Here is a 25388-nt window from a genome sequence, read left to right as displayed (position 1 = left end):
TGAAGTTAAAAAAATGAAGTGCTGATTTAAAACACCTTTAAACAACTGATGCATGTTAGCAAACTCCTGAAATATGAACTACCATGCAGCGCACTTAAAGGGACTTGAGGGAGCCCTTTCCTGCCCTGTGACTGCTGCACATTCAGCACCAGACTCCATCTGTTTTAACAGTCCAAATACACAGGCAGAGAAAAGCTGTGTGCCCCTGCCTGTCACTGGCCCCACCTCATGTTGTGACATTAATTATTGTGTTTTTCCATATGTTCCATACATGCAAGGCCAAGCTCGATCTTTCACTCGCTCAGCCTGGAAACTTGGAACACAAATCCCCATAAAGCAATGTTTTATTTAAGGACATTTGTCGCAGTCTCCTTGGCCATTTATTTTTTCTTCAGCAACAGCACATTTTACAAAATTACTTTTCTATTCTTTTATAATGCACTTTCTGCACTTGCACTTCCATAAACGCTCAGTAGGCATAAAATTCTTCTATTTATTTAGTTTTCAGTCTAGCTTTGCACCTCTGGACAGATCAATAAAGTTGTTTAAAGTAGGTTTAGCCTGCTAGCTCCGAGAGAACCTGGGTGCAACTGCTCCTGTAGAGGGTCTACAGGGGGAGCAACCCCGACTGAAAAGTGGAGATCATAGCAGAGCTCAGCCATAACACGGGACAGGTTGATTTCATGCCCCAATGCAGCGGCAGTAATTGCACCCAGGCCCGTTTTATTGCGAGTTGATTTTAAGGAGGGATGAATGGAGAAACATTCTGTAAAGTGTTTATTTTGGGGGATGACCTTTATTAACCCATTTCCAGGCAGGTTCCCCCGAGGTGATTTGGCTCAGCCCTAGATTAACCCTCACAGGCCCATGGTAGCCAGGCTGCGCCCTATCATGGAGTTTCAGGAAGCAGAGAGTGACAGTAAAATTGGACTTGCAGCATGTGTGCAAACCCCCACACAGCACTTTTGATACATAAGCTACTCACCCACCCTTGACACACAAATGCGGGGAGTTTGTACTGATATCCCCAGTAGGCGAGTCAGCAACAGGCTGCATGGTGAAGGTTAATATGTGAGTTGAACACAGACTGGGAAAGACATTAAGATGAAAAAGAACAAGCACTTTTCAATGGCCTGCAATTTTCACTCCTAAAAGCAGTGACATTAAATTTCTGGATGTCTTTAGCTTTTTCTAATATGAACAAATGATCATCCAGGATTCTGTTACAAGTTAAGCTTCCCTTGAGGTTTTTGTGTCGTCATGCATCTACACGCTGATCGGTTCTGGAACTGCATCTGCATCAGACGTTAAACAATCTTCTTGCAGAGTGTAACAGCTAGAAAGTTGGTTTACTACAGGTCTTTAATAAACATGGCATACTCATCAGTGAGTGCTACGGTTCTCTTTGACCTTGGGTTTTATTAAAACCAAGCACGCTGTACATCTTTGATATTCGGAGTTATCATTTTATAGATTTAATACTACTTTCAACACATATACTGCTTGCCACAGAATCCATACAAAACTATTGCGCCTCTCTGCTTTCCATCCTACAGCACATGTCACTTACTCTAACTTATGCTGTAACAATGTGTGTATGCGGGCCTTTGATGTGCCGAGGTGAAATTGTGGTTTGGATTAAGAGCAGGCGTAGCTCAGCCAGGTATTGTGTGAGCACACGAGGGCCGTCATTGCCGCAGAGACCCCTGTCAGCACGCGTTAGCAAGAGCTGTGATCTGGCCTCCCCCTTAGTGGGCTCTGTGTTTCTGTGTACTATGCCAGTGCTTAGGCCTCTCTCTGATCTCTGCTCCCTATCTGTTCAGCAGGTCCAGGGTCACATGCCTCCGCTCATGATCCCCATTTTTCCACACGACCAACGCACTCTAGCAGCAGCAGCTGCCGCCCAGCAAGGCTTTCTCTTCCCTCCAGGAATGTCTTATAAGCCAGGTACGCTTGCAAATTTAAGCCATTTTGGTCATATTGTCCTTCTTTTCTCCCTTGCTTGCTTTGTCTTCACCCCCTTTGTGCTTTTAACCACAACTATAATTTTCAGTCTGGAAGCTGTTAGACTTTAATGCTTCATTCACACTCTGGCTGCTGGCATGCTCTGCTGTGTCTGAACACAGATTTGAGAGCAACGCCTGGGAATGTTCTTGTCCATGTGGAACAATAGATATGGGTGGAAAAACAGAGGAATATAAACATGTCATCGGCATGAAAGTATCTTTCAGGAGTGCACTGGCTATAATAGTTTTTTTGTTTTCAAAGTATCTACTGTCAGAGATCCAAGAACATGGGAGACGAACCCTGCAAGAAGTGCTTTCCAAATCTATCGTAATAAAAAAGCAACTCCCCTGTTACAGTTTCACACAATTATACCCTGTTATAGTCAGATTAAGTCATTAAAACACAGTTAGGAGTTGGATAGTCTGTACATGATGCAAGAACAGGTTTTTCTGTACAATTACTGTTTGCGCTGCCTGTAACGGCATGCCTCACTTGCTTCCTTTGTATTATGGAAACATATTTTACACATTGTAAAGTTTTCCACGTTACAGTATGTACTTAGTCCCAGGGCAAGGTTATATATACATATATTTAAAAAAAATGGTTGTTTTGTTACGCACATCATTTATTTAACAAAATTCAGCTGAATCTTGTCCACTGAAAAAGGTTTTCCCATTTTCACCCCAAGGCAAAAAAAGTGTTTTTATGTTGATGAAACCTTGAAAAAGAAAAGTCTTTGTCTGAAGAGGACTATAAACAGAAAACTGAGAAGAGTAAGAAGTCAGCAGGTTTGCAACACAACATTAAAAGGTGTGGTAGTGCAGTTAATGAATTAACTATAAAACCACAGGATGAAAAAGAAAGTCAGCTATTTTTGAACTATGGAGCCATGACAGCTTAAACAAAGTGCCTGAGGGGGAGTCTTTTACCAGTGTGCTTTTTGCAATAGGTTTGACACGGAAAATGTTTTAGTTCAAATAACAGGAGCTATTATGGAATCATGTTCAGGGGTCACCATGTGCACGGGTCTTGCATAATTCATGAGCTCATGAAGAAATAGCAAAGGAGGTCTGAAAATGACTCTTGTAGTCAGAAGAGGTATTTTCAAAGCCTTTATTATTTCTTCCCTGTCCAACACAATATACACAATATATCCAGAGAGCACAATGTTATCATCACCACCTGCAGAGTGTACAGGATGCTTCTGTGTCCTTTCTCCATGAAGTGAGCGGTGAAGCATTTACTTCCAAGACTAAGGCACACTAATCTGATGTTATCATTATGAGACAGCTCCCAGGGACCACTGCTTATGACCCCCAAACCTGTGGTGCTCTCATGGCAACAGATTCATTTTGGCACCGTAGTGGTAAGTCATCACCCCGTCCACTGGCTGTGCTCAATGGCCTGGTGCTGCATGGTAGGCAGGCACAGTCATAGAGACACCAAGTCATCGCTTAAACAAATAGATATATAAGTTGGACTTCTTAGCCTGTTTGCACTGTTTACACAGACATGGCAGCATTCAGTCTGAGGTGCCTTTAATGGAGCTGGAGAATGACCCCATAGTCTTTAGTCTCTGCCAGTCGCCCTCATAGGTATCCTGCTGACAGTTGATAGTTTTCTCATGCTATCTTATTTTATTTTGTTTTATTAGTTGCCAGATTTAAACTATTCTGTCTTTGTAGTGTTTGTTTTTCAAGTCATTCAAACTGGATGTTTACTCTTTATGAGTAAGTTGTATGAAGAAGGATTCTTTTTATGTGTGCAGAGTGTGTGTCGCAGGTTCCATTGCTAGACTTAAAGATCTGCAGGGCCTCAATCAGGGATTACTCAAATCACAAAGATATTTCTTGGTATATTAAAATGTACTATATATTGCTACCTGAAGCCCCGTTGCTTTTGCTGGGTTTGGCATTGGGCTGCAATACTAAAAATGCAAAGACATTTAATTTTTATTAACAATATTTATTTGTGATCTTCTGCTTTTCACAATACAAACAAACCATGATAAAACACTGTATATACATATGCAATCTAAGAGAAAACAAAATATTCCTCTAATGTTTGAGAGCACGTCTCATGTCCAAACAGAGTTGCTGTCTTTTTCATTTTGGCAAAGTTAATGTGACTCAACTTCCAGTCAGGTTGTGCTATTATACAGTAATCTTGATTCTTGTTTCATACAAAGTGCAGATCCAAGGATTACTGCTTGAAATTCTTTGGAGGCACCAGCAAATGCACACCTCAGCTTGTATTTTGGGTTAAACTGCTGCTGCAACATTTTGGATTAGAAAAAACTTGTTTTTTTCCTGTTACTTTCAGTGTAGTTAAATCCAATGCCAACTGCAGAAGCTTGGTAAAACTCAAACGTGAGATTTTACTGGGGTACAGCAGATTAATGATGGGGCACATACCCCTGTGAAAAGGGTTCAAGCGATGCCTATGTTCCATTTTTTACTCGGCAACAGTTCATTTGTTCTCCTTCACATTGTTCACATTGCTCGGAAACCTAAAAATTGCAACATTGAACGTGAAGCTGGTTGACTAAGTGAGTTTCATTAATCACAACCTGAGTCATATAAAAATATACATAATCACTATCTGTAAGCACTTAATTGGAAGCATCCTGGAGCACTTTGTCTGGACTGGCACAACAGCAATACAAAAGCATCCCCTGTCATTTTTGCCCCCATAAAAGCCTGATTTCTGTACTGTGTCATTTCTGTGGGTCATTTCTGTACTGTTAGTGTTAACATCACGTGAGACAACGATAAATACTATTAGATAAGTTACTTTTTAGATTTAAGGCATATATTTTTGCGTGTCACAGACAAAATGACAAACCAGCTCCCAAAAATTGCAACAAAGTCACTTGTAAATGTAGCTCAGCTAGTCACTGTTCAGAACAGCTATGCTATAAATGACAATGCAATGTGGGATCTTTGTGTCTCTCCTACGATGCTCTCAAATCTAAACAACGAAGTGCTTTACTTGTTTCAAGTTAAAGGAAACTTAAAAGCTGGTGAAAAAAGATGATCAGGTTTGACAGTTGCAGTCATTCATTCATAATTTGATCTACCCTAAGAAAGGTTTCAGCTACATCTGTCAACCCTCAGGAGATCTACGACTTATTTCTTGGCACCACATGAGGGGGGAAATATAGCCTGTTGTGACTATGGCGTCATCAATACGACCCCCCAACCCCTCTTAGTGTTTAGAATCCAGGCTCTCAACAGCAAAGCAACAAGGACCCTTTTTTTTATCTTTTTTACAAAGGAAGTAAAACATTTTAAATGCTTTTCCTTTTCGTTACGAGGGGTGCTAACCTGCAGGAGTTTACATTCTGTTGGAGTCTGGTGCCTAGACACAGACTTTGATGACCCAAGTCCCAGACTTTGGAGTCTCAAGATCCCTCAGCAGTCGTCGTGCAGCACATGACCCTCCCCAGGTTTCACATGACATCTAAAGACATTCAGCCATTTATTATCCCCCAAACCCTACGTCACAGACAGCAAATGAGACAGGGAGAAAAGCGAGACCAAAAAAAGGAGGTGTGTAGAAATAACCACAGCCCCCCCCCCCCCCCCCCCCCCCCCCACTACATCCAACTTAGCACTATTTGAAACCACTTCTGCTATGTGATTTTATTTGCTACTAAATGGGGATTGGATTTCCATGGCCTGTATCACATTGTGCTGTGCTGTACAAGATTGCAAAGTGAGGCGGGCGGACGAGGGCAAAGTGAAAGAGAAGGTGTATACATTTGCCTTGTCTGTGGCTTAATGGCTCCATATGTTTGTGAAGAGAAGTGACAGCCAGAAGTGGGGTCTGAGCGAAGGCCAACTACCCCTCCCTGCTCTCGCAGTGCACGCCATCACCCCTCCTTCAGATTCATGCCTCAAACCTACCTCTCCCGTCTATGAATGCTGTGCTGCCCAGTCTCACTGGGGATGTTCTCTCCGTCTCAACACACAAGGTTGACCGTGTAAAGGCTTCTGCAACCCTATGGATATCACTCACGCTGCAGCCATTTTTATATCCCTGTGTAACAAATGTGCTGATGGTGGGCCAACAGTAATGAATACTGCTGCTATTTGGAGATTATTTCCTCCTTGCTTGATCACAGTGGCATATGAGATAAGAATGTGGTTTTTTTTAACCAGTGTTATTGTGACAGCACACTTGTTCTAACCAGTTTGCATACAAGTGCTTCCACTCTGTTGCCAAAGCTATCACTCAGAAACAAACAATGTGGCACTGAACAATAACCAGACAAGTCTACAGCTGTATGAATTGCCTGAGAGAACATACTGGTCTTTTACAAAAGCACTAACTGAATACCAAGGGAGATATTTAGCATCTAATCAGAACACAAACACACGCACACTCAAGCACACCTTTAAAGAATCCCCACCTTGTTTAACAGTGTCTTATTTACTGTTGTCAGGGGATTTGTAGTGCACAGGTAGAGTAAAAAGGGAATGGTGTGGAACTTTCGTAAGTAATTCTGCTCTTGTTAAACCCCCGTAGGCTTTTTGTTAATGCAGATGTTTGGGCTTGAAGCCGAGCGTTCGTTGCTGTTCACCACATTTCTGTGGCAAAAGTAGTGGAGGGCCCAGAATCCGTGTTGGCACTTGCCTGGTCGCTGTGGGCCGGCTCATTGTCTGAACCTGTATGCATTGTTGTCTCTTTCTTTCTGTCTCTGACAGGTGATAACTACCCGGTGCAGTTCATTCCATCCTCAGTGGCAGCTGCAGCAGCGTCAGGACTCAGCCCCCTCCAGCTTCAGGTATGTACAGTACTATGACAAAGAATGTTAGCGACGCTCGCCAAGCTCAGGGCAGAAAGGATGGCTAAGCAGCTGTACACTAAGTAATGAGGCGCACACTAAATAATCCTGGAGGCCCCAAGCTCACGCTCGCTTATCACCTTACGTATGTAATTCATCCCATATGATAGAGGTTTCATCCCCACCAGCTCAGCCAGAGAGTTAGGAAGATAATAGTTATTAGAGAGAATGAAAATCACTTTGGTTGCATTAATCACCCACCAGTGAATTTATCGGAAGACAACAGGCTGCAAAAAAAATCTCTTTCCTAATGCTTTCATCTAGAAAACGACTGTGCTATTTACAGTTTATCTCTTTGTAGAAAACAGCTAAGAAAATTATTAAAATTAGTCTAATAAAAAAATGTGTGAGAAGAGGATTCGAGCAACGAGAAATGTTGAGAGAGGCTGTGAGCCCTACGGGCTGCTCCAGGACTTCTCTCACTCAGCGTTTAAGAGCTAAACCTAGGTCAGGGCTTAACCTGAGGCCATAATGTTTAATGTAGATAATTATCTGTGTTCTATTATTCAACTTATCGCTATTATAAATAGTAATAAATATAAATAGCTAATGAGAAATTTTAAATAATTACTTCCCCCCCCCCCAACTTTTCACTGATTTTTATTTCCATTAAAAAAAACAAAACCAATGGAAATCTGAACATTGCTGATTGTTGCTTCTCTAATTATGATTTTTCTTAGTAGTTCTGAGTAATTGTAGAATTTCTGTCTGGAAATCTTAGTTGTAGTTCTTTGGAAACAAAAGCAGCAAACAAAGAATATAAAAGTATCCTACCCAGCATATGGTTAAGTGGCCACTGCTGCTTTATCAACAACACCAGTAAGTTATTTTACAGCTACAGAATGTGATGCTAAACAGCAGAAAGAAGTAAACCACGAGTGAAAAGCTAAGCTCAAGACTAAGGGGAGACTCTTTGCACACTGATATATGTGGCATTTGTCCTTCAGAAGCTACCACTGTCAGTGTTAACGAGCCTTGGCAAGTTCGAACAATGCACGCAGCTGGCTCTGAAGAGCCGTGCGTCATTATGCATCCAGGAGAAGAGCTATCAGAAGCATGTAAGGTGTTAAATGAGTCTGTTCATGTTTGAGGATGCGTGTCTGTGAGTGTAAAAGATGGAAGCTGCTTTTCTGAATATCTTTCTGGAGTACATATGCGTGGCTTTGTGTGTCATAGTGAAGTTTATTGGAAAGGAGTGTCAGTTCAGACAGGCATACTCAGCCTATTTATAGGGGTGTATGAGGTCAGATGAAACAGTCGTATATCTGAAGGTTGGGGTAAGAACGGGAGACGGGTCTAGAGTCATTAATTCTGACTATGTATCTAACCCTGGGAATGGGCAAAAACAGTGCCTCCAAGACCATGACTTGGCTGACCTTTACAGAACACAGTAAACAAAAAGAGGTGCATTTTCCATTAATTGAAGTCTGTCAGCCTGTCACATATTCCGCCTGCTGGCTGCTATTTACCCTGCATAGAGATTCCCCTTAAAACAGTAAGGCTAATCAAACATGCCCTTTTCTGCATAGCTGGGATCAACAAACCATGTGACTGCCACCACTTCCTCTACAAAGCGCTGGGAGCCTGGTATGATTAAAACCATCATCTCAACCCAGTCATGGAATTAAGTTGGAGTTGTTTCCTCTCTTTTCAAACCAATAATACCACCAGCAACTTCCTTCATCGAAATTAAACTACTGAAAAGTGTCCTTAAATAAATGCCTGTTTGTGACAGAAGGGACCAATGTGTAGAAAGGAAACACACTTTCTCTTGAAATGAATGCCATCTTAATACCAGCGCCACTTGATATTTTTGAAAGTTTATAAATCATCCAGCGCAATTCTCCATTAACTTCATTAAACTGTCCTGAAATGTTCTAGTTCCCACCCCCAAACCTATTGTTTATCTTCCTTGTGCACGCGGTCACATGAACACACGCAGATACAACATCCCACACACATATGGTTGAATAGGCTGCCCCCCTCAATTAAAATATCTCTTCCTGTCAGCTGAATGGCAAGGTATAATTTTCACCAATTTACTCGATTTCGACTGTGCAATATATGAACCTTAAAAAATTATCTTATTGGTAGAATTAATTCCCACAATGCTGCAGAGGTAATGTGATCAGCCATCCAGCCAAAGAGGCTAGCCGCTCCGTCAGTCTTAATGTTGGCCACGAAGCCTCTTCACAATCTTCTCTGTCATAACAGTCTGGGATCCTCCCCCATTCCCCGCCCTTTCTCGCCAAGAGAAGAAAACCCAACAAGGTAACAAAGGCTTCGAGCTGATGGATGTAAATGAATCTTGCAGGATGCGTTTGAGTGTTGGGAGACTGTAATTTGCTTGTCAATACAGGGTGGTAGCATCACTCTGGTGGCTGGCAGTCTGCAAGTGGCTGTCACCAGGCATTGCTGTACCACAGGGCAATTTCACTCAATGTTTTCCTGACAGATTGGCTCTGGTCCGCAACTCACAGGAGAGGAGACGGGTAAACTATCCCAGCGCGACATGCCCCTCTTCATTAGTGCCCACACAGAGGCGGGATGAGCCTAGGACCAGCAGGAAACAATGGCTCCATCCCTGCCTGTCCCTCACTGATTACAACTGACATGTCTCACCTAACAGAGGAAATTGTGCTGAGATTGTAACCCAATCTCTCCGGACACCTACTATATTCAATTGAGTGAAGATACAAGAAGGGAATTTCCCTAATTCCACAAAAGAATTTTCTATTTGGGATAGCATTTAATTTGCTGTTTGTACATTATTCCTTGCCAACTGAAAAAAACTATTTACTTAAGGAAAATGTGACCCTAATGCATATCGCCCGTCTTCATGAACCGCTGAACAGTTGAAAAACCTTCGAGAAAGCCCTGTTTTTACCACTGGAAGCAGACTTTGGAGTTCAAGCCGTTTTACAGAAAGCATTACTGTAGAAGACAAAACATCTGGGTTCTCTGTATGTAGTGTCACCGCTGGACAAAATAAAAAAGAAACCCTCTGCGTTTACTCAGTCAAAGGTCCATTTTCTCTCTCCTGCTGTCTCATTCTTAAACCTCTTAAACCACCACAAAGTGTCTTAGTTTAAGTATTTCTCTTTCAATTACCCCATGCTATTTTTTGTGTTTCTCTTGGCTTTTTTTCCCCTATGAATTGTCCTGGCGCATGACATCCTCATGCTTTACATTAAAGGAAGCGGAGCTGCTAGAAATAAGACTTTTGCCGCATTTGCAACGGCATCTCTCCAGGGCCACGATAAACCTGGGCCCAGCCTCAGCTCATGCTCCCACTGTAAAGATGAAAAGAAGCCCATATGCTTAGCAACAACCCGGACCAGATCTCGAGCCGACAGACACATCTAAAGGAGTACTCACAGGCTTAGATGACTGGTGCGATAAGAAAGAGTGTTACACAATCAGGTACAAACAGGAAGAAAGTGGGAGAGCAGCAAACCCCGCATTATCTTCTGTTTGGATGTAAATGCCTGTGTAGTACAGATGTGAAGAAATGGCTTCTATCATTAACAAGTGAAGCACTTTTGACTTTGAAAGAGAGGGAGAGAGGAGGAGAGGGGGTAGAGAACAGACATACTGTAGAGAGCAGCTGTTTTTGTGTTTATGAGCAAAGGAGCTTGGTCTTTGAAGGTAACCCAGAGCAGTGCAGCAATGCTGGAGTGTGTGTGGAAGGCTGGCTAATAGGAAGGCTAGGTGAGCAGCTGGATAGAGGCAGTGGTGAACAGAGGGACAGATGGACAGATAGAGTTGATAATGCAGTGAGCAGCAGTGAATGGGAGGGTTGGCTCTGGGGCCCCTGGGCCTGGAGTATCCACACTCACGCCTACACAAGACAGTCTGCGATTGTGTGCATATATACAAGTTAGAAACTGAGAGAAGGACTGGACTGTCTACTCAGTAGTTGTGTGATAGAGAATCCGAGAAAGGCAGTGGGAGGGAAGGAGGGGTGAGAGCAGAGCAGGTTGGGTGCCAGCAGATGAGACAGATGTTGAGCCATACTGGAAAGCATCGGCACAGTGCACCAGGACGCCTTCCTCCACTCTTGACATCTGGGCTTAGCCTGGGTCAAGGCTGCATGGTCGCCCTGGGCAATGAGCCTGTACAAGCCTTGTGGCAAACTGGGCTGGCGCTGTGCTGCCTTTTAAATGGTGTGGTGCACTGAAGCACAGTTAATGCCCTCATATCCAGTCCAGTGCTCAGTGCCCAGGCCAGACAGAGGTGAATGAGACATTGACATAGAGACGCACTCGCACACAAAGAGATGAGAGTGTGTTTAGGAAACCGTGGCTATTAGACAGTGTTTAGACAATGTAAAAGAAGATGTTGGTATATAAAATTGCAATGGCTTAAAAGCAGTTTCCCTATTTAATATATTCAAAAGCCACAGTTGGAAATGTGCAATGCACCGTCATTGCTGGCAGCAAAGAATCTGACAAATATCTGCCACTATATTTTCCACCACATATTGCCACGCTACAACTCATGTCTTTCTTTAAAAAAAGAAAAAAGAAAGACGCACATTTGTTTTTCATCAATTTCTCGTTAAAAGACAAGGCTTACACTCCTGTGTTTCCAGCAGGAAAAACATTCACTCCATAATTGATTATATTGTGTACTGAGCTATCAGCTTTGTTATTTCACTAAACAAATACAGGGCTGCCCGCCCTGATTGCATATCATACTTTTGAGATGTCTAACATCATCAGCAGAGTGTGTAATCTCAGTTTAATGTCACAGGCAGAAAAGTGAACCTCCCCGTTTAACCTCTGCTGCCTCCAGAGGGCTCGTTTTTAATTACCAGAGGCTAACAAGCTGACCTAGGGCGTGTTGTGCTCACTTTGAATCTATGCTTGCTGAGATCTGCTCTGCTCTACTGGGAAATGAGGAATGATGGGGTCAGACGAAGGATATTAGGTTATGTGTTTGCCTTCTGATTTATATGTCCTGTTTTTGTTTTACTTTTTATATTATTTTGTATTGTGATTGCCATACATGTACACTTTTAATGGGACTGGCATGTTTTTCATAGAGAACATAAAATAGAATATTTATCTCTTGCCAGTTCCTAAAAACCCCTGATTGTAATCCCATTAGCTAACATATTCATTTTGATGTTTACATTTGCAAACTGTAGCTCAGCGTGCTGCTTGTTTTTCATGGAAATAAAAAGTGTTAAGAATATTGAGGGTCCTGATATTTTTAAAAGGTTTGACTGCTCCTTCTGTACTCCAGTGTTGGAACACTGACTTTCAGCTTGACCCTCATTACCATGAACCTCTCTCTACGCCACCTGGCAAGCAGTTATGAAGAAGGGGTTATTAGATGTGAGAGCGTCAACTGAGGGAAACAGGCAGATGTGTTCAGCTCAGGGAGACCAGCTTTGGCAGGATACGTCAACTTTCTGACACCGGAGTGATTGTTGTCTCCAATTGAAATACAAAGCCAAAAACATCTATAAACCCTACCAGACTTAATACTGAAAAATACTCACTGAACACTGACATTTTTCCAGTTTCTTCTTGTACACTGTATAGCAACTTAACAGATTTGACTTTCCCCTTGATTGTATTTATTGTTCTTTGGTTCATGGAGGGTTCCTGCTCGGGCTTAAGAGTAGCCGTTGCTTCTCACCCTGTGGCATTGACCTGCTAATCAGTACTAGCATCCTGACTGTGTGCAATTTGAGGCAAAGTCTAATTATGTTCTTTTTCCGGGACAATAAAATTCTTCCCACACAAGGTCAGGGGCATGCCCATCGACAGGCCTGTTAGCAAACATCTGTCCAACAGACTCTTCGACTTAGGCTTGCATGTAGCCTAGAGTGATAGGCAGTGAATTGAGAATATGTTCTTTCTGTCCACTATTTCTTTCTCTCTCTGTCGCTAACCCCACCATCCATCTCACCTCACCTCACCTCACACAGATACACATACGCCGACACAAAGAGTGCCCTTAACAGTGACATTAACTAAGTCTAGCTCAGATGAGAAGAAAATAGAGTTAGGCCCACTCCTGTGTCCGATCCTTTCCGAGACAAAAGACTGTTTGTGAGGGAAGGTGGAGGCAGTGCTATCATTGTGGGAACATAATCAGTCTGTCATTTCCGCTGCCCATGTGCTGTTGTTATCCCTAGGTCCCCTGGAAGAATGGACCTTTTGTACTGCCGCTTATGTGGCAGCGATAAAGTTTCTTACAGGAGCACATATGTGTTTATATCTGCAGATATGTGCATGGACATAAAGTGCTTTATTTGGTCTAAGTCTTCATTTAAACTGCCAAAGGTGAGGACAACAGGGCCGGGTTGCCTTTTATCATCCAGACAAATGTGTTCTGTGTTCGGCCAAGCAAACCAGGAAATGAGACAAGGTTTGTTGATTGGCCAGTGGAAGCGAAATTAGATTCTCTCTGACAGCACCGTCTGACTGCATAACACAACAAACCATAAGGTTTAGCTAGTCTGAGGATAGCAAGGCAGCAGGGGAGTTAAGGGCTGCTATTTGTCTGATGAAGTGAGGGCTAAGGCTACGTGGAGTAACACATTTTCTCAGACAGTAGCTCTATTTTACAGACCCCTGCCATTTGCAGCAGGAGACAAAACCCAATTTCATCACTTACCTGGTGGCCAATCAAAACACACCTCCAACTGAAAGAAGCCTCCAGTGGGAGTGCTGGAACTGCAGACACACAGAAAAGGCACGAAAATGATCATTTGATTTACAGTTAAATATTATAAATTTTGATATCAAATCAAGAGATAAAAATAGACAAGTTGATTTTAAGATACCGAGCCATAACTTATAAATTACCCTCCAAAATGTGATGCATTTGACTCACGCTGCCTTTTTATGCATCCAATCCCTAATATCAGTGTATTTAACCACCAGTTCAAATATTTGCCACATTATCAACCTCTTAAATTGAGCCTTCAAAGTTCAACTCTATCTGAGGCAATGTTTTGCCATTTGCACCATGCTCTTGGGTAATAATGTCACCAGCAGCTGAAAACCTTACTGAATGAACACCAAGAAATATAAAGTGATTGCATCAGTGTTCTCTGTAAAGATTTCTAATCTTTTATAATGTGTGTTTTTAACATTTTCTGTGATGGCAATTCAACTGCGGTTGGTTGTGGAACGGGACCGTCTCACATTGCTGTGTACAGACAAAACACAGACCAGAAACTTCAATTGCAAGTTGTGTAGAACTAGAGAAACGAGAGATCTTTGCTAACACACTTGCATCCATTCGGCAAACTTTTCTCTGTGATGAGTGGAAAATAGGGGCTCCAAGTATTTGAATGAAAGCCATCTCTGTGTGGTTTTTAAGACTGCTGTCTCTCTCTGGGTTCAGCCTTTGAAATACAGTTAAGACCTTTGATGGAGGTTCTCTGCCAGCCTCATGGAAAGAGAGGAAAGACGTAAAAGAGAGAGGGGAGATGAAGGCAGACAGAGAAGCAGAGAGAGTTCTAGGGAGAGGAAAAGACAGAATATAAAACTTTGAATGTTTGCTGGATTTGGATGTTAACGCCTTGCGGGTTTCTCCACCTCTCTACAGCAACTGTATGCTGCCCAGCTTGCCAGCATGCAGGTCTCTCCCGGAGCCAAGATGCCTCCACTCCCCCAGCCACTCACGGCTAGTGGGCCCATTTCTCCGTCATCTCTGAAGAATGACAAGAGTTCCTCCAGCCCCATCACTCAAGTCAAGGTACAACCCTCGACTACTTCAACCAGCCCACCCACCAACCCAGGCCTTGAGTGGTACTTGACCTAGCCTAGCCTATTTGGTGTTGTCTGAGTAAACTAGCATCTACAATGTTCAGTACTTCAGTATTACACCCGGCCGTTGGTGAGCCCAACCTCTAACAGACCATCAATCTCTGGGGCTTTAACAAGGCCCTCTCTCTCTTAACCAGAACTCTGTGGAAATGGTTGCTATAGCTATGGCAGCTTCAAGCCAGTAATTTGTGGAACACGTGTTTTTTTTTTCTTTCTTTTTCACAATGAAAAGGCTTTTCTTTTTTTGTAACTAAAATGGAATAAATCTCTTACCACGGTGCTATACAACTACTGAGTAGGACTGACAATTTTTTTCCCTTGTAAACAAACTAGGATGTGCTTTCTGCTGCTGTATGGCACGGCTCCACCAGACCTCCATGCAAAGGAAAGGCCGCATACATCATTCCCGCTCATTAAGGCCATAATCAGAAACATACGCCCATTTGAAGTAGTTTAGTTTAATAATATCACAATGGAGAAAAACCATAAATCATGCCTTCAAATAGTAGGAAAGCACTCCAGCTTTTTGTTCGTGTGCTTGCGCTCACACACAGCCAAAAACACACACCCATTCAGGTCCTCTGCCTCCAGGAATATCCATCAATCTGGCTCAAGTATATGGATGTCAAGTAGGGCAATGTTAATACAAGGCTAATTCTAGTCCAAATATTACCAATTATGCCAAAATTAAGGACTTCAGATGACATGAATTATTCATAAATAAATGGATGGCAAACGTATACTGGCATCATCCCATCCCCATCCACAGTCCAGTGGAATCGGATTGCCTTCAGTTTTGTTTGTCTGTTTTCAGCTTCACTGCATGACAAACTGTTATTGGCACAGCAATAACAAGGCCTTGGGGCAGTCTATGGTAGAGCCATATGTTTGGACAAGGAGACACTTGGGCTTTGAAAAATACTGTTAATGACAGCATGAGCCCTAATCTGATTTTAAAAACTGATGTGTACATCCATGCGACTTATCTTGAGCGGTGTGACATTTTTCTTGTGGCATCTTTGAATTATTCCCATTTACAATCATTCAGCATTTGATTGTATTTAAGAGAATCTAATATACACATTGTTTCATGGTTTTTGCCCAGTTTTAGCTTACAGAGCAGTTTGTTAGTCATAATCAAATATTTAACTGTATAAATAATATTTTTATTCAAATTATACATAGAGCATAAAAAGTGCGAGTACTTTAATATGTCATTATTAAATACCTGGCCTCTTCGGGTACCCGTAGATAAAGCATTTTTGTTCTCAAATGTCCTGTATAAAATGCATTTGTCATCTTATATCAGTAACTGGTCTTCAAGGCCACAACCAGCACAAAAATACAGCACCAAGAAAATCTGTGCTCCCTGACCTCATCTCAGAACCACACTGCACATCATATTTTTTAGGAATAGGCATATCAAAGCTTACGATAAAACCAAGTATGCACAAATGAGGAATGAAATTAGAAAACAAGTTAATGAAGTAGATAATGTAAGTCGACATCTGATGAATGGAACAGCTGTCTTTGATCATTGGCACCGCTGTTATCTGGTCATTATTTATTCTTCGAACCAGAGTGCAGACACAGAGAGCAGGGAGGAGGAGAGGGAGAACAGATGAAGATGTACAGAGAGACAGAATCTGCTTTAATTAGTGTGAACAAAGGCGCTGGGCAACTGTGAGGAAGCTCACAGTGGCGCAGCTCCTAAGAAAGGATGGATGAGAGGGGATGGTAGGAGAGGGGAAGACGAGAAGAGAGGAGAGGGGAAAAAGCAAAATGAGGGAGGAATCAGGGAGGAGGTGTAGGTCACAATAGGGATTCTGTAATTAACCAGAAACAGAGGAGAGCTGTGCTGTCTGGAAACCCGGAGCTCCTCCAAACGGAGGAGGTGGGGGCACCCATTAACATCTGTCTTCTTTCATACTCCTATCTCTTCTGCTGTAGGAGGAGGGAACACAGCCCCTCAACCTGTCTGCTCGGCCAAAGACGACAGAACTGATCAAGTCTCCTACGTCCCCGACACAAAATCTGTTCCCCGGCAGTAAAAGCAGCCCTAACAGCTTCATGAGCAAGGGGGGTACCCCCAGCCCACTTGGAGGTCTGGGCCGGGGATCTTCTCTGGGTAAGACGTCAAAGTGTTTCCACTTGACAAACACAGATTTACTCTGTTCAAACATACACCTACGCTATACACTCACATCCAGAGAGACCAGAGTAGAAAACGTTTGTACGGATGCATTTTGGTTGTTTTTCTTTTCTTTTTTCAGCATGACGTGCTAATTTCACTCTGCTCTGTGTGCATGCAGATATTCTGTCCAGCCTAAACTCTACCGCGTTGTTCGGGGACCAGGACACAGTGATGAAGGCCATCCAGGAAGCTCGGAAAATGAGGGAGCAGATCCAGAGGGAACAGCTGCAACATCACCAGCAGGGCATGGAGGCAAAGCTGTCTGCCCTCACTTCAATGGGCCTCAACAACTGCAGAGCTGACAAGGTTAGAACAAGTTCCATTTCATCTTTCTCTTTTTTTTTAATCCCTGAATCAGGTCCTCTCTATTGCAGGACTTCTCTAAAAAGGAAAAAATGTTAGTAGCTGACCACAAGACTGTTTGCTCTCCCTGCAAGTAGCGGAGGAAAGAAACTATGCAAGAAAGTGGAACATGCCGATTTTGCTACAGCATTAATTCTTAAGACTAATCATTTTCTTTAATCCAAGTCCAGGGAGGTCGTAATGATAACAGCTGGCATAGTTTAGTGTGTTCATGTATGTTTACTCAAATTAGCATGAATATGTTTGTGTGTGCGTGTTTAGAAGCTTGTGCGTTGCCGGTGTTGGTGTGAGGGCCATGACAGGCCATGGCACTGCCCGGTGTGGGTTAAGAAGACTCTGAAGTCTCTGCCCAATTAAAGCCGACTTGCAGCCCTCTCCGTCCCCTGACACGGGATGGGGTTGCTTTGTACCAGGAGCACACACTCCCAGGGATTCCCTTTAAAAATATCTTCAATCGATGAGTCAATCAAGGAAAGAAAAAAGCTGTCCTCCTCTCTTCAGCTTGATGCCATGTTGCCAGTTGGCTGTGAGGAGCAGGCAGAAACTGGGAGCGATGCTCATTAATATTTCAGCACCTGACACTTTCAACCAACAGCCTCAACTAGGTCAATGTATATGTAAAAAAGTCAATGAATATCTATTTTGATTTCCGTCTAATTTGGTGTTTGGAAGATATCACTGTCTATGCAGGTGGCAATCAACTATGCTCTTACTGAAGTGAGGCAAATAAACCGATGCAGCCCATCGAGGCGATGGAGAGGAAGCACAGAAGCATGAACAAAGATAAGAAACTAACTGAACTGATCAATCTCGTAATTCCCCAACAAAAAACTCAAATAGATGTGACTTAATTTAAGAGACGAACAGGTGTGCCGCCTTCCACAAAAGATTTGTGAGCTTTTATTTTATTATTTTAGTTACATTGTGACACATCACGCTTCAAGCACGAGTGTTCAAGTACCCTTTAGTCATCCTCAGTCACAGGAGCCGCCTCCCTGCGTCACAACTGAGGTGAACCTGTGGTCAGCCAAGCAGTTAATTCTGGCATGACAAGAAAAGAGCAGAACAATGGCTTAATCAACAGACTGCACACACCTACAGCTACACTGTCCGTGTGGTATGTAGAGCATAAAATGTTTTTACTTTCTTTTTAGTCGGTTTAAGGTTTTTTTTCTTTTCTTTCAACTTTGCACTCAGCTTGTGATCAGCCAGTTTTAGAGCAATAATCTGAGATTGTAGAGATCCTTTCTTTTTGCTTGAAATAATGACTCATTCCTCACCAAAACACCTTTTGTCTGTATTTTTCAGCACTTACTTGTTTATGGCAGTAACAAAGTGAATGTATAGTATTCAATACTAGAATGTATGAAAGGCAATAAAGTACTATTTAGAACAGTTGGATCGCAGTATTGTGGCTATTTAGACCCATGCATGCCTTTGAAAAAACTATGATACCCACCTCTTTTTGTGACATATCAGTCCTGTTAAACGGCACCTTAACTGAGCACACCCTTGGACTGCCTCCTACGCAAATCATAGTGAGATATTGTCACCTCTTAGTTTCAGTGACACTGGTCCTATTAGGATGGTGTAAAATTAGATGCAGGCTTTATCAAGTCAGCTAAAAGAATTGCCCCCATCATCTTCATCCTTTGGCTGTAATAAAGAACAGTCAGTTGTAATTCAGCAGTGAAATGAGAGAGAAGCCGAGCGGGTCTTTTGCTGATACAACAAGCCAGCAGACTAGAATGGTTCGAATAGCCGAGATAAAAGCTTTCACTTTGGTCAGTTTCAGAATATTAATATTTTAAGAAAGCACCTCACCTGACATAAATATGGCGTGGTCTTTAATAACCCCCCTCCCAGTCTCTTGTTTGGAAGTTTATCAAAGTGAGAGCTTACATGAAGAAGATTCTGGAAAGGTAACATAAATGGGATTAAGGAGAGGTTAAGATCATTCAGTGTGGCTGTTAGAGGGGGATATTAAATATTGATTTATCCCACTGTAATGACCGGGCAGAGGAGTGGGTCTAAGTGCTGCTTAGAGATGGATCAATTCATCTTTTCATATAAAGTGTATCTGAACAGTACAATGCATTCCTCCCAAACCTTTATCACCATGACTCTAGCTCTCTCTTTCTCACTCTCCCTTCCTGGCCATTGACCTAGGAGAATACTGTGTAGATCAGACTCTGTTCTACGGTATACAAGGCTTTAACCTGAGGACATGTGAAATATTCATGTTTTACAGGAGCAGATTTTCCTGCTTGTCTTTTTATTTGTCTGTTTTTACTATATCCCATCAGTACAATAAAACCTTTTACAACCCTTCTGCAATTTGCCTTTTTAAAATATTTATCTATAGGTATTATTGTCTGCAGAGGCAATTACTTTGTTCCATTATTTACCATCTCTTCCTCACACAGTGGAAGCTTTTACCTAGAATGCACCAGTATGCCTGCAGTCATATACACTACAACCAAATCCATTTGTAACCATTTGAATTTTTCCCCTCTATAATGCACCATAGCTTCAAGTGGACATGCTGTTTTTCAGGGTCATATGAACCATAAGAAGCATCTGCGTGTATATGTTTTTACTCAGATGTTGCATGGATGCATTTTTGACCTGAGGTACCGCCTGCTAATACATTTCCACTGACTCAGCAGGACAGAGCAATCATTTCAAATCATTCATATCAAATGTTCAAGCTGAATTAACACATGAGAGATGTAGAAAGCTAAATATTTCAAAAAAGTTTTCAATAGTAGGCTTGTATCGCCCCATTGTGACATATACTGCATACATCTACATAACGAAGTGATAAAAGAGTTTTCGTTTTTATGTAATTAGCCACATTAAATAAAGACAAAAAAAATCCAAGTGGAATTCAATACATTTAAAAACTGGCCAAGTGTACAATCAATAGTGTAATTGTCTGGAAACTGCAAACTGCCTGTTAATGAGCAGAGGAATTCCTATTAAGAAGAAAGAGTGTTAATTGAATGTTCAGCCTTAGTCATTCATGACTATGTGACAAAAGTCATTTTATACATTTCATCTATTATGTGCACACACACACAAGCAGTGTACTACATACTGTTTGATCATGTGACTAAATCTGCAGTTTTTTTCACAAGTGGTGCATAAACAAATCTCTAAAATAGGAGCATCAACCTCTTTTGCTTGAGTTCCAATAAACTGTAGTATGTGATGTTCTGGAGGTGTCAGATAAAATATATTCCTCTGCTGACATGTCCCTAACCGGAATCAAAAGGGGAAAGGTCAGTGCATTAACCTATCGAACTGCCCTTTCTGCCCCACAACTCTCCTCTCCTCAGTATTGATGACTACAATTGTCCATTTCCCGTTTCCCAAAGCTCAGCCTGTAAATATTCAAATGAGCTTACACTGGTGCTCCAACAAAATCCAGACTCCTAACCTATTGGTTATAGTGGTTATACTGTTCCCCCCCCCGTGTGTGTGTGTGTGTGTGTGTGTGTGTGTGTGTGTGTGTGTGTGTGTGTGTGTGTGTGTGTGTGTGTGTGTGTGTGTGTGTGTGTGTGATGCCAGGACTCTATTCAGGCAAAGCCCTCACAAAGACTTTGAATATAATCTTGTCTGGTTTGCAGCCCTGGAAGCAATTTTCTGCTCCTTTTCGACTGCTGTCTTGGAAATTGCAAACCAAGGCATTTTGGCTGCAATGTAAATCCTTGGCATACAAGGGTTTGCCCATCCAAATTAGATTATGCTCCGCTCCCAGACACTGGCTGTAGCCAGCAAGTGCTATTGTGAAGATTGCTTACATTAATGCTTTGTCCAATTGTTCAGCTCAGTCAAAAGAATAAAAAATAATGTATGACTCGGGATAAAATGCGCCTGTGCATGGTGTGTGTGTCTGCGGGCTCCTGTCCCAGGTCAAGTCTTTTGCTCTCCTGCCTCTTCCCCAGAAAGACATCAAGAGTCCATCTTGGTAGGGTCATTTGGCGATGGTGGCTCCATTATTTTCTACAGTTGTCATCTAACATAGTGCATTTCTGGCTGGCTACAGTTGATTAGAAATGCTGCTGGCCCTGGTGGCTAAGACCTGTGATGCTGTAGTCACCACAAGGCACATTCAACAAAGGATGAGGAAAAGAATAGGCTACAAAGGACCATTTATAGTCTATGGTATTGTTGCAGTAGGACCATGATGGCCAGAGTGTCCAACAAGTCTTGATGTGTTGTCTGGATGTGAAAGGCGTTTTGGTAGAGCCGCAGTTTGTAATATCCTGCTGTTGGTAACCTGAACAGGTTTGATAAGGCTGGAGATTTAAGCCCAACTTAACATCGAACATTTCTGGTTCATCAAGAATTGGAAATTCGTAAAAGTACATGTTGTCACCACAAATTACCTCAGCGGTGCGGCAAAGAAAATAGGAACTGAAAACCGTGTTAGAAATGTTTCGCAGCACTCAGATTGATACACAATTTATGTTTCAGCGCATGCGGGCTGAATTGAGAATGACACAGTATTGCGACATTTTCCTTCCAACCACATGTGTAATGTAATAACATGATCAGAAAATGTTCATAGTAGACATGTAGAAGTAAATAAACTGTTTCAACTAAATTTCAAACTAGCACTGAAGGGTCACACTGTGTGGGTTTGTCTTGTTTTCACTGCAGCAAAAATGATCTTGAATAATGAAAATGCTTTTTTTTTTTCACGAAAAAACGAAACTCACAGAAAGCACACAAGAGGTTAGCTTACAAGATGTTTAAGTGGTTTAATTTAATTAAATTAAAGGCCTTTTAAAACAAACGGGTTGATGCCCTGGCAGTACAAATAGGACTGGAATAGCCGGCCATCTCCGCTCTGTGTGATGTTGAGTATGACTACTATGGAACAGATGCCAGGCTTTTGTGGCTGCTACTGTTGATTCTGCTGCTGCCTGCATTAGCCTTAGCAAAGGGACATCTATGGGTAAAAAGAGAGCAACAGCCTGCATGAAAGGCACTGTGGGTTTACCGCATGGCTGGATGTACTTAACATTTAAATGGTTCAAAACTAGCAAAAACTACTGGAAAGCTGCAGACTTATAAATAACCTTACAACTGGTTACAATACAAATACAAAACAGATGAGGTGCTGAGCTGTGAGAAGCTGCAGCCATGTTAAAGTGCAGTCTTTGTCTGCATCAGGACTGGGACAGATTGTTGAGGGCTTTAGTCTGAGACCCTCAGAGTCTTCACTCAAGGACTGAAGACCACAGTGGTGACTGACACTTGATACACAAAGCCCTGCATTGTGGTCAGGACTACTGCCTTCAGCTTGCCACATACCAGGTGTGTGATATAACTGGAGCCAGTTCAGCACATTATCAAATATAAGCGGGAGTCCTGTCGCTGTAAAAGCTTGAATCATGAGATCTTAATCATATACAATCATACACTTTCCAGTGTGGTGAGATTTAGTTTAATGGTTCTCACCAAGTGCAGTTGTAACTGCTCTCATAATTCATAATGGGACTTAAATGTTTCATTTAACTGTGGTGTGAGAAATGTAAAGTTTCACTTACTTATTTATTTTATTTATGTAGAAGATTCAGTTTTCATTTCACAGCCAAACCCGATCCTCCAAACCGAGCTGACTTCCAAAAACTGCACCACAGTTAGTTTTCGCTGTACTTTTCTTTCATGTGTATTTGACCAATCCCGATCCATCTGGATTTGCCTTTGCCTTTTTGACTAAAGCTATTTGCAAAGGAGAGAGTGAAGGAGTGTCAGGATTGGCAATGCGTTGCCTAAATATAGGGCGGAGTAGGCACAATGCACAGGGCCGTCCGCCACCCGCCTCTGCCCAGAATACACACCCTGTGGGTAGAGCAGCAGGCCTCCGGCACATGTTCTGTGGCCAGCCAGATTAAAGCTTTCCTTACAACACTGACAAGGGCCCTTTTGGGCTCCCTCGCCCAAGACGTTACACAAACTTTGCTATCTACCCCCTTTTTTTTCTCATCTTCCTCTGTGACTCACAGTCTCCCTGTGAGTTCCCTCACAAGCCAGCCATGTGCAACTGAACAGATACATGTGTTACCAAACTTTAAAGACAAAAGACTGCACAGGCAGGGCAGATGAGATTATTGTGGGTGGCAGTTCTCCACTACAGCTCTGAGTGCACTGCTATAATTTTAGTTGTGGGGAGGAGAGCTGCATGCTGAAGTCATTTAAGGGAGGGACAAGTTGCTTGCCAGCGGTCGTGGTCAGAGTGGGAGGGAAATGATGTGTACTGTTATATCTTTTGTTTCCTTTCTCTTTATCTTTGTCTATTCACACCAGCCTCAATTTGTTCTTATTTTGCGTTGTTTCAATACATTTTCCTCAGCTGGCCTTGTAGCATTTATGTTTGGTTTTTGCTACTTTAAAAACCATATATACATATATATATGTGTTTGGGTTTTGTTTTGTTTTTTTAAATATTGGCCATATACTGATTGGCTCCCTCTTTCAAAGTCTCTCCCTCTCTTTCTCTGGCAGGATGGCTAGCTTCCCCAGATACTGCATGTCCTTTGCTACTTCTCTGTGTCAGAGTGATCAGTAAAAATTTAATGACACTATAAAATAATAAAACTGCCATTAATTTATCACAGCACTTGATGCGTGTGCAGTAAAGAAGCATTAGTTCACTGAATCTTTTCCAACCTTAAAACAAAACCGGGATGCTTTGCGGATAATTTACAGCCCTAATTTCCAGTCTATTTCTAATTCACCGATATAAATTATGGAAATTATAACCAATAAGTATATTAAGCGCAGTATATAAAATTTTATGAAAATTTGTGGTACCATATTGCACAGATAGTCTGATATTAATTAGCATAGCACACAGGAGGGGAATACTGCAATTAGACCATTACATTACAGCACGTAAAAGAGGTTGTATAAAGTATATGTAGATGCTTTTCCACTAACCACAACCTCCCCTTTTCTTTTTTTCCTTTTTTTTTTTCCTTGGGTCAAATTAAGTAAAGCTACCTCAAAGACAAGAGCTTCATTCAGTCTTGTCCCGGGCTGTCTGGTGTGCTGATGCTCACTAATCATATGACTTTGTGCGGTGGAGAAAGAAGTTCAATGCTGAGCTAGCCATTAATGAAATTCATTGACGGATGGTCCCTGTTCTCTTTCCTTCTCAGCCCAACATGATGCTTAATGATCATGAGTTTATAAAAGGACTTGATTGATCAAGAGGGAGCAACGAAGCGCAGAAGAGGGACGAGATGACTACTTTATTACAGACACACACACTACCCCATGAATGCCGCGTCTTCTGAGCAGACTGTCCAAGTAGCATCTGAAGCAGCACCATCGCCCATCCAGCTAATCGCACTTCAGTCACTTTGTCATCAGGCTGCTAGCTTCTTTCATTAAGAGCAATAATGTGGCTGGGTGATGAATGCGCATCTGTGCGTGTGTGCGCGCGTGCTTGCTCGTGCGTGTGTTGCTTTACACAGAATGTGACACAGAGAGAGGCACCATACTCCATCTTCGCTTTACAAAGTGTCCTCATGCCCAGCAGGGACCACCACATATGTCATAATTAGAAAACACTTAAGTAAGCAAAGGGCCGTCAGATAGACAGCCTCTAATCACAGGCCATAAGCAGGTAGTGGTTAATTGTACATCAGAATCACTCAGCTGGCCATAAATAATGACTGCTCCTTCAAGTATGATGGTAAATTGCAGTGCTCTTTCTGTCTCTTGCGTGGTCCTTTCTTTTGAGGAATAGTTCTTGAATAAATAAAAGCATGAGGAAAATCAAAATACTGTGAAAGGCCTCAAATGGACTTGAACTATCTTCATTCTTCATCTTGTCAGAATTTTTAACCCCCAACAAAAAAAATGCACAAAAGGAGAATTTAAAAAAAAAAAAAAGAAAACATTTTAAAGAGATTTCTTTTTTTGTTGTTCTTGCCTCTGTCACTATAATACATTTTGACTTTTTTCACCAGCATGATTTCATTTATCATAATAAAAACAAATAAGTTCGAATAAGTCGGCTAGCTGGCTACAGGCATAAACTAAATGTTTGCGGGCACAGTTGTTAGAGCTTCTTAATTTTTTATCACCTGGGGAAAAAGAACTTCCCTGTGGGGAGAAAACGTGAAAAAACCCAACAAAAACAAAACAGTGGAATGCCTCA

At 42.0% G+C, this 25388-nt stretch overlaps 1 protein-coding gene across 9 annotated transcripts in view; it reads left to right on the top strand.

Annotated features, from left to right (window-relative positions):
- The window catches only part of sox6 (SRY-box transcription factor 6), a 135928-nt gene that overhangs the window by 95509 nt on the left and 15031 nt on the right, over positions 1–25388 (top strand). For 8 of the 9 annotated variants that reach the window (XR_014910663.1, XM_085402518.1, XM_085402559.1 and 5 more), the window contains 5 exons: positions 1824–1947; positions 6717–6796; positions 14429–14578; positions 16600–16777; positions 16962–17149. Coding sequence is in view for 8 of the 9 variants with exons in the window: in XM_085402518.1 (XP_085258644.1) it covers positions 1824–1947; positions 6717–6796; positions 14429–14578; positions 16600–16777; positions 16962–17149 (720 nt within the window). In the remaining variant the exon portion in view is untranslated. The remainder of the gene's footprint in view (positions 1–1823; positions 1948–6716; positions 6797–14428; positions 14579–16599; positions 16778–16961; positions 17150–25388) is intronic. The other variant, XM_085402535.1, reaches the window with a different exon arrangement.

The sequence above is a fragment of the Rhamphochromis longiceps genome, linkage group LG1 (genome assembly GCF_057381845.1).
Source record: "Rhamphochromis longiceps isolate RC_006_pf linkage group LG1, R_longiceps_female_GT1.1, whole genome shotgun sequence".
Classification (NCBI taxonomy): domain Eukaryota; kingdom Metazoa; phylum Chordata; class Actinopteri; order Cichliformes; family Cichlidae; genus Rhamphochromis; species Rhamphochromis longiceps.
Note: the sequence above shows the minus strand (reverse complement) of the source record. Positions and strands in the feature narration are given on the sequence as shown.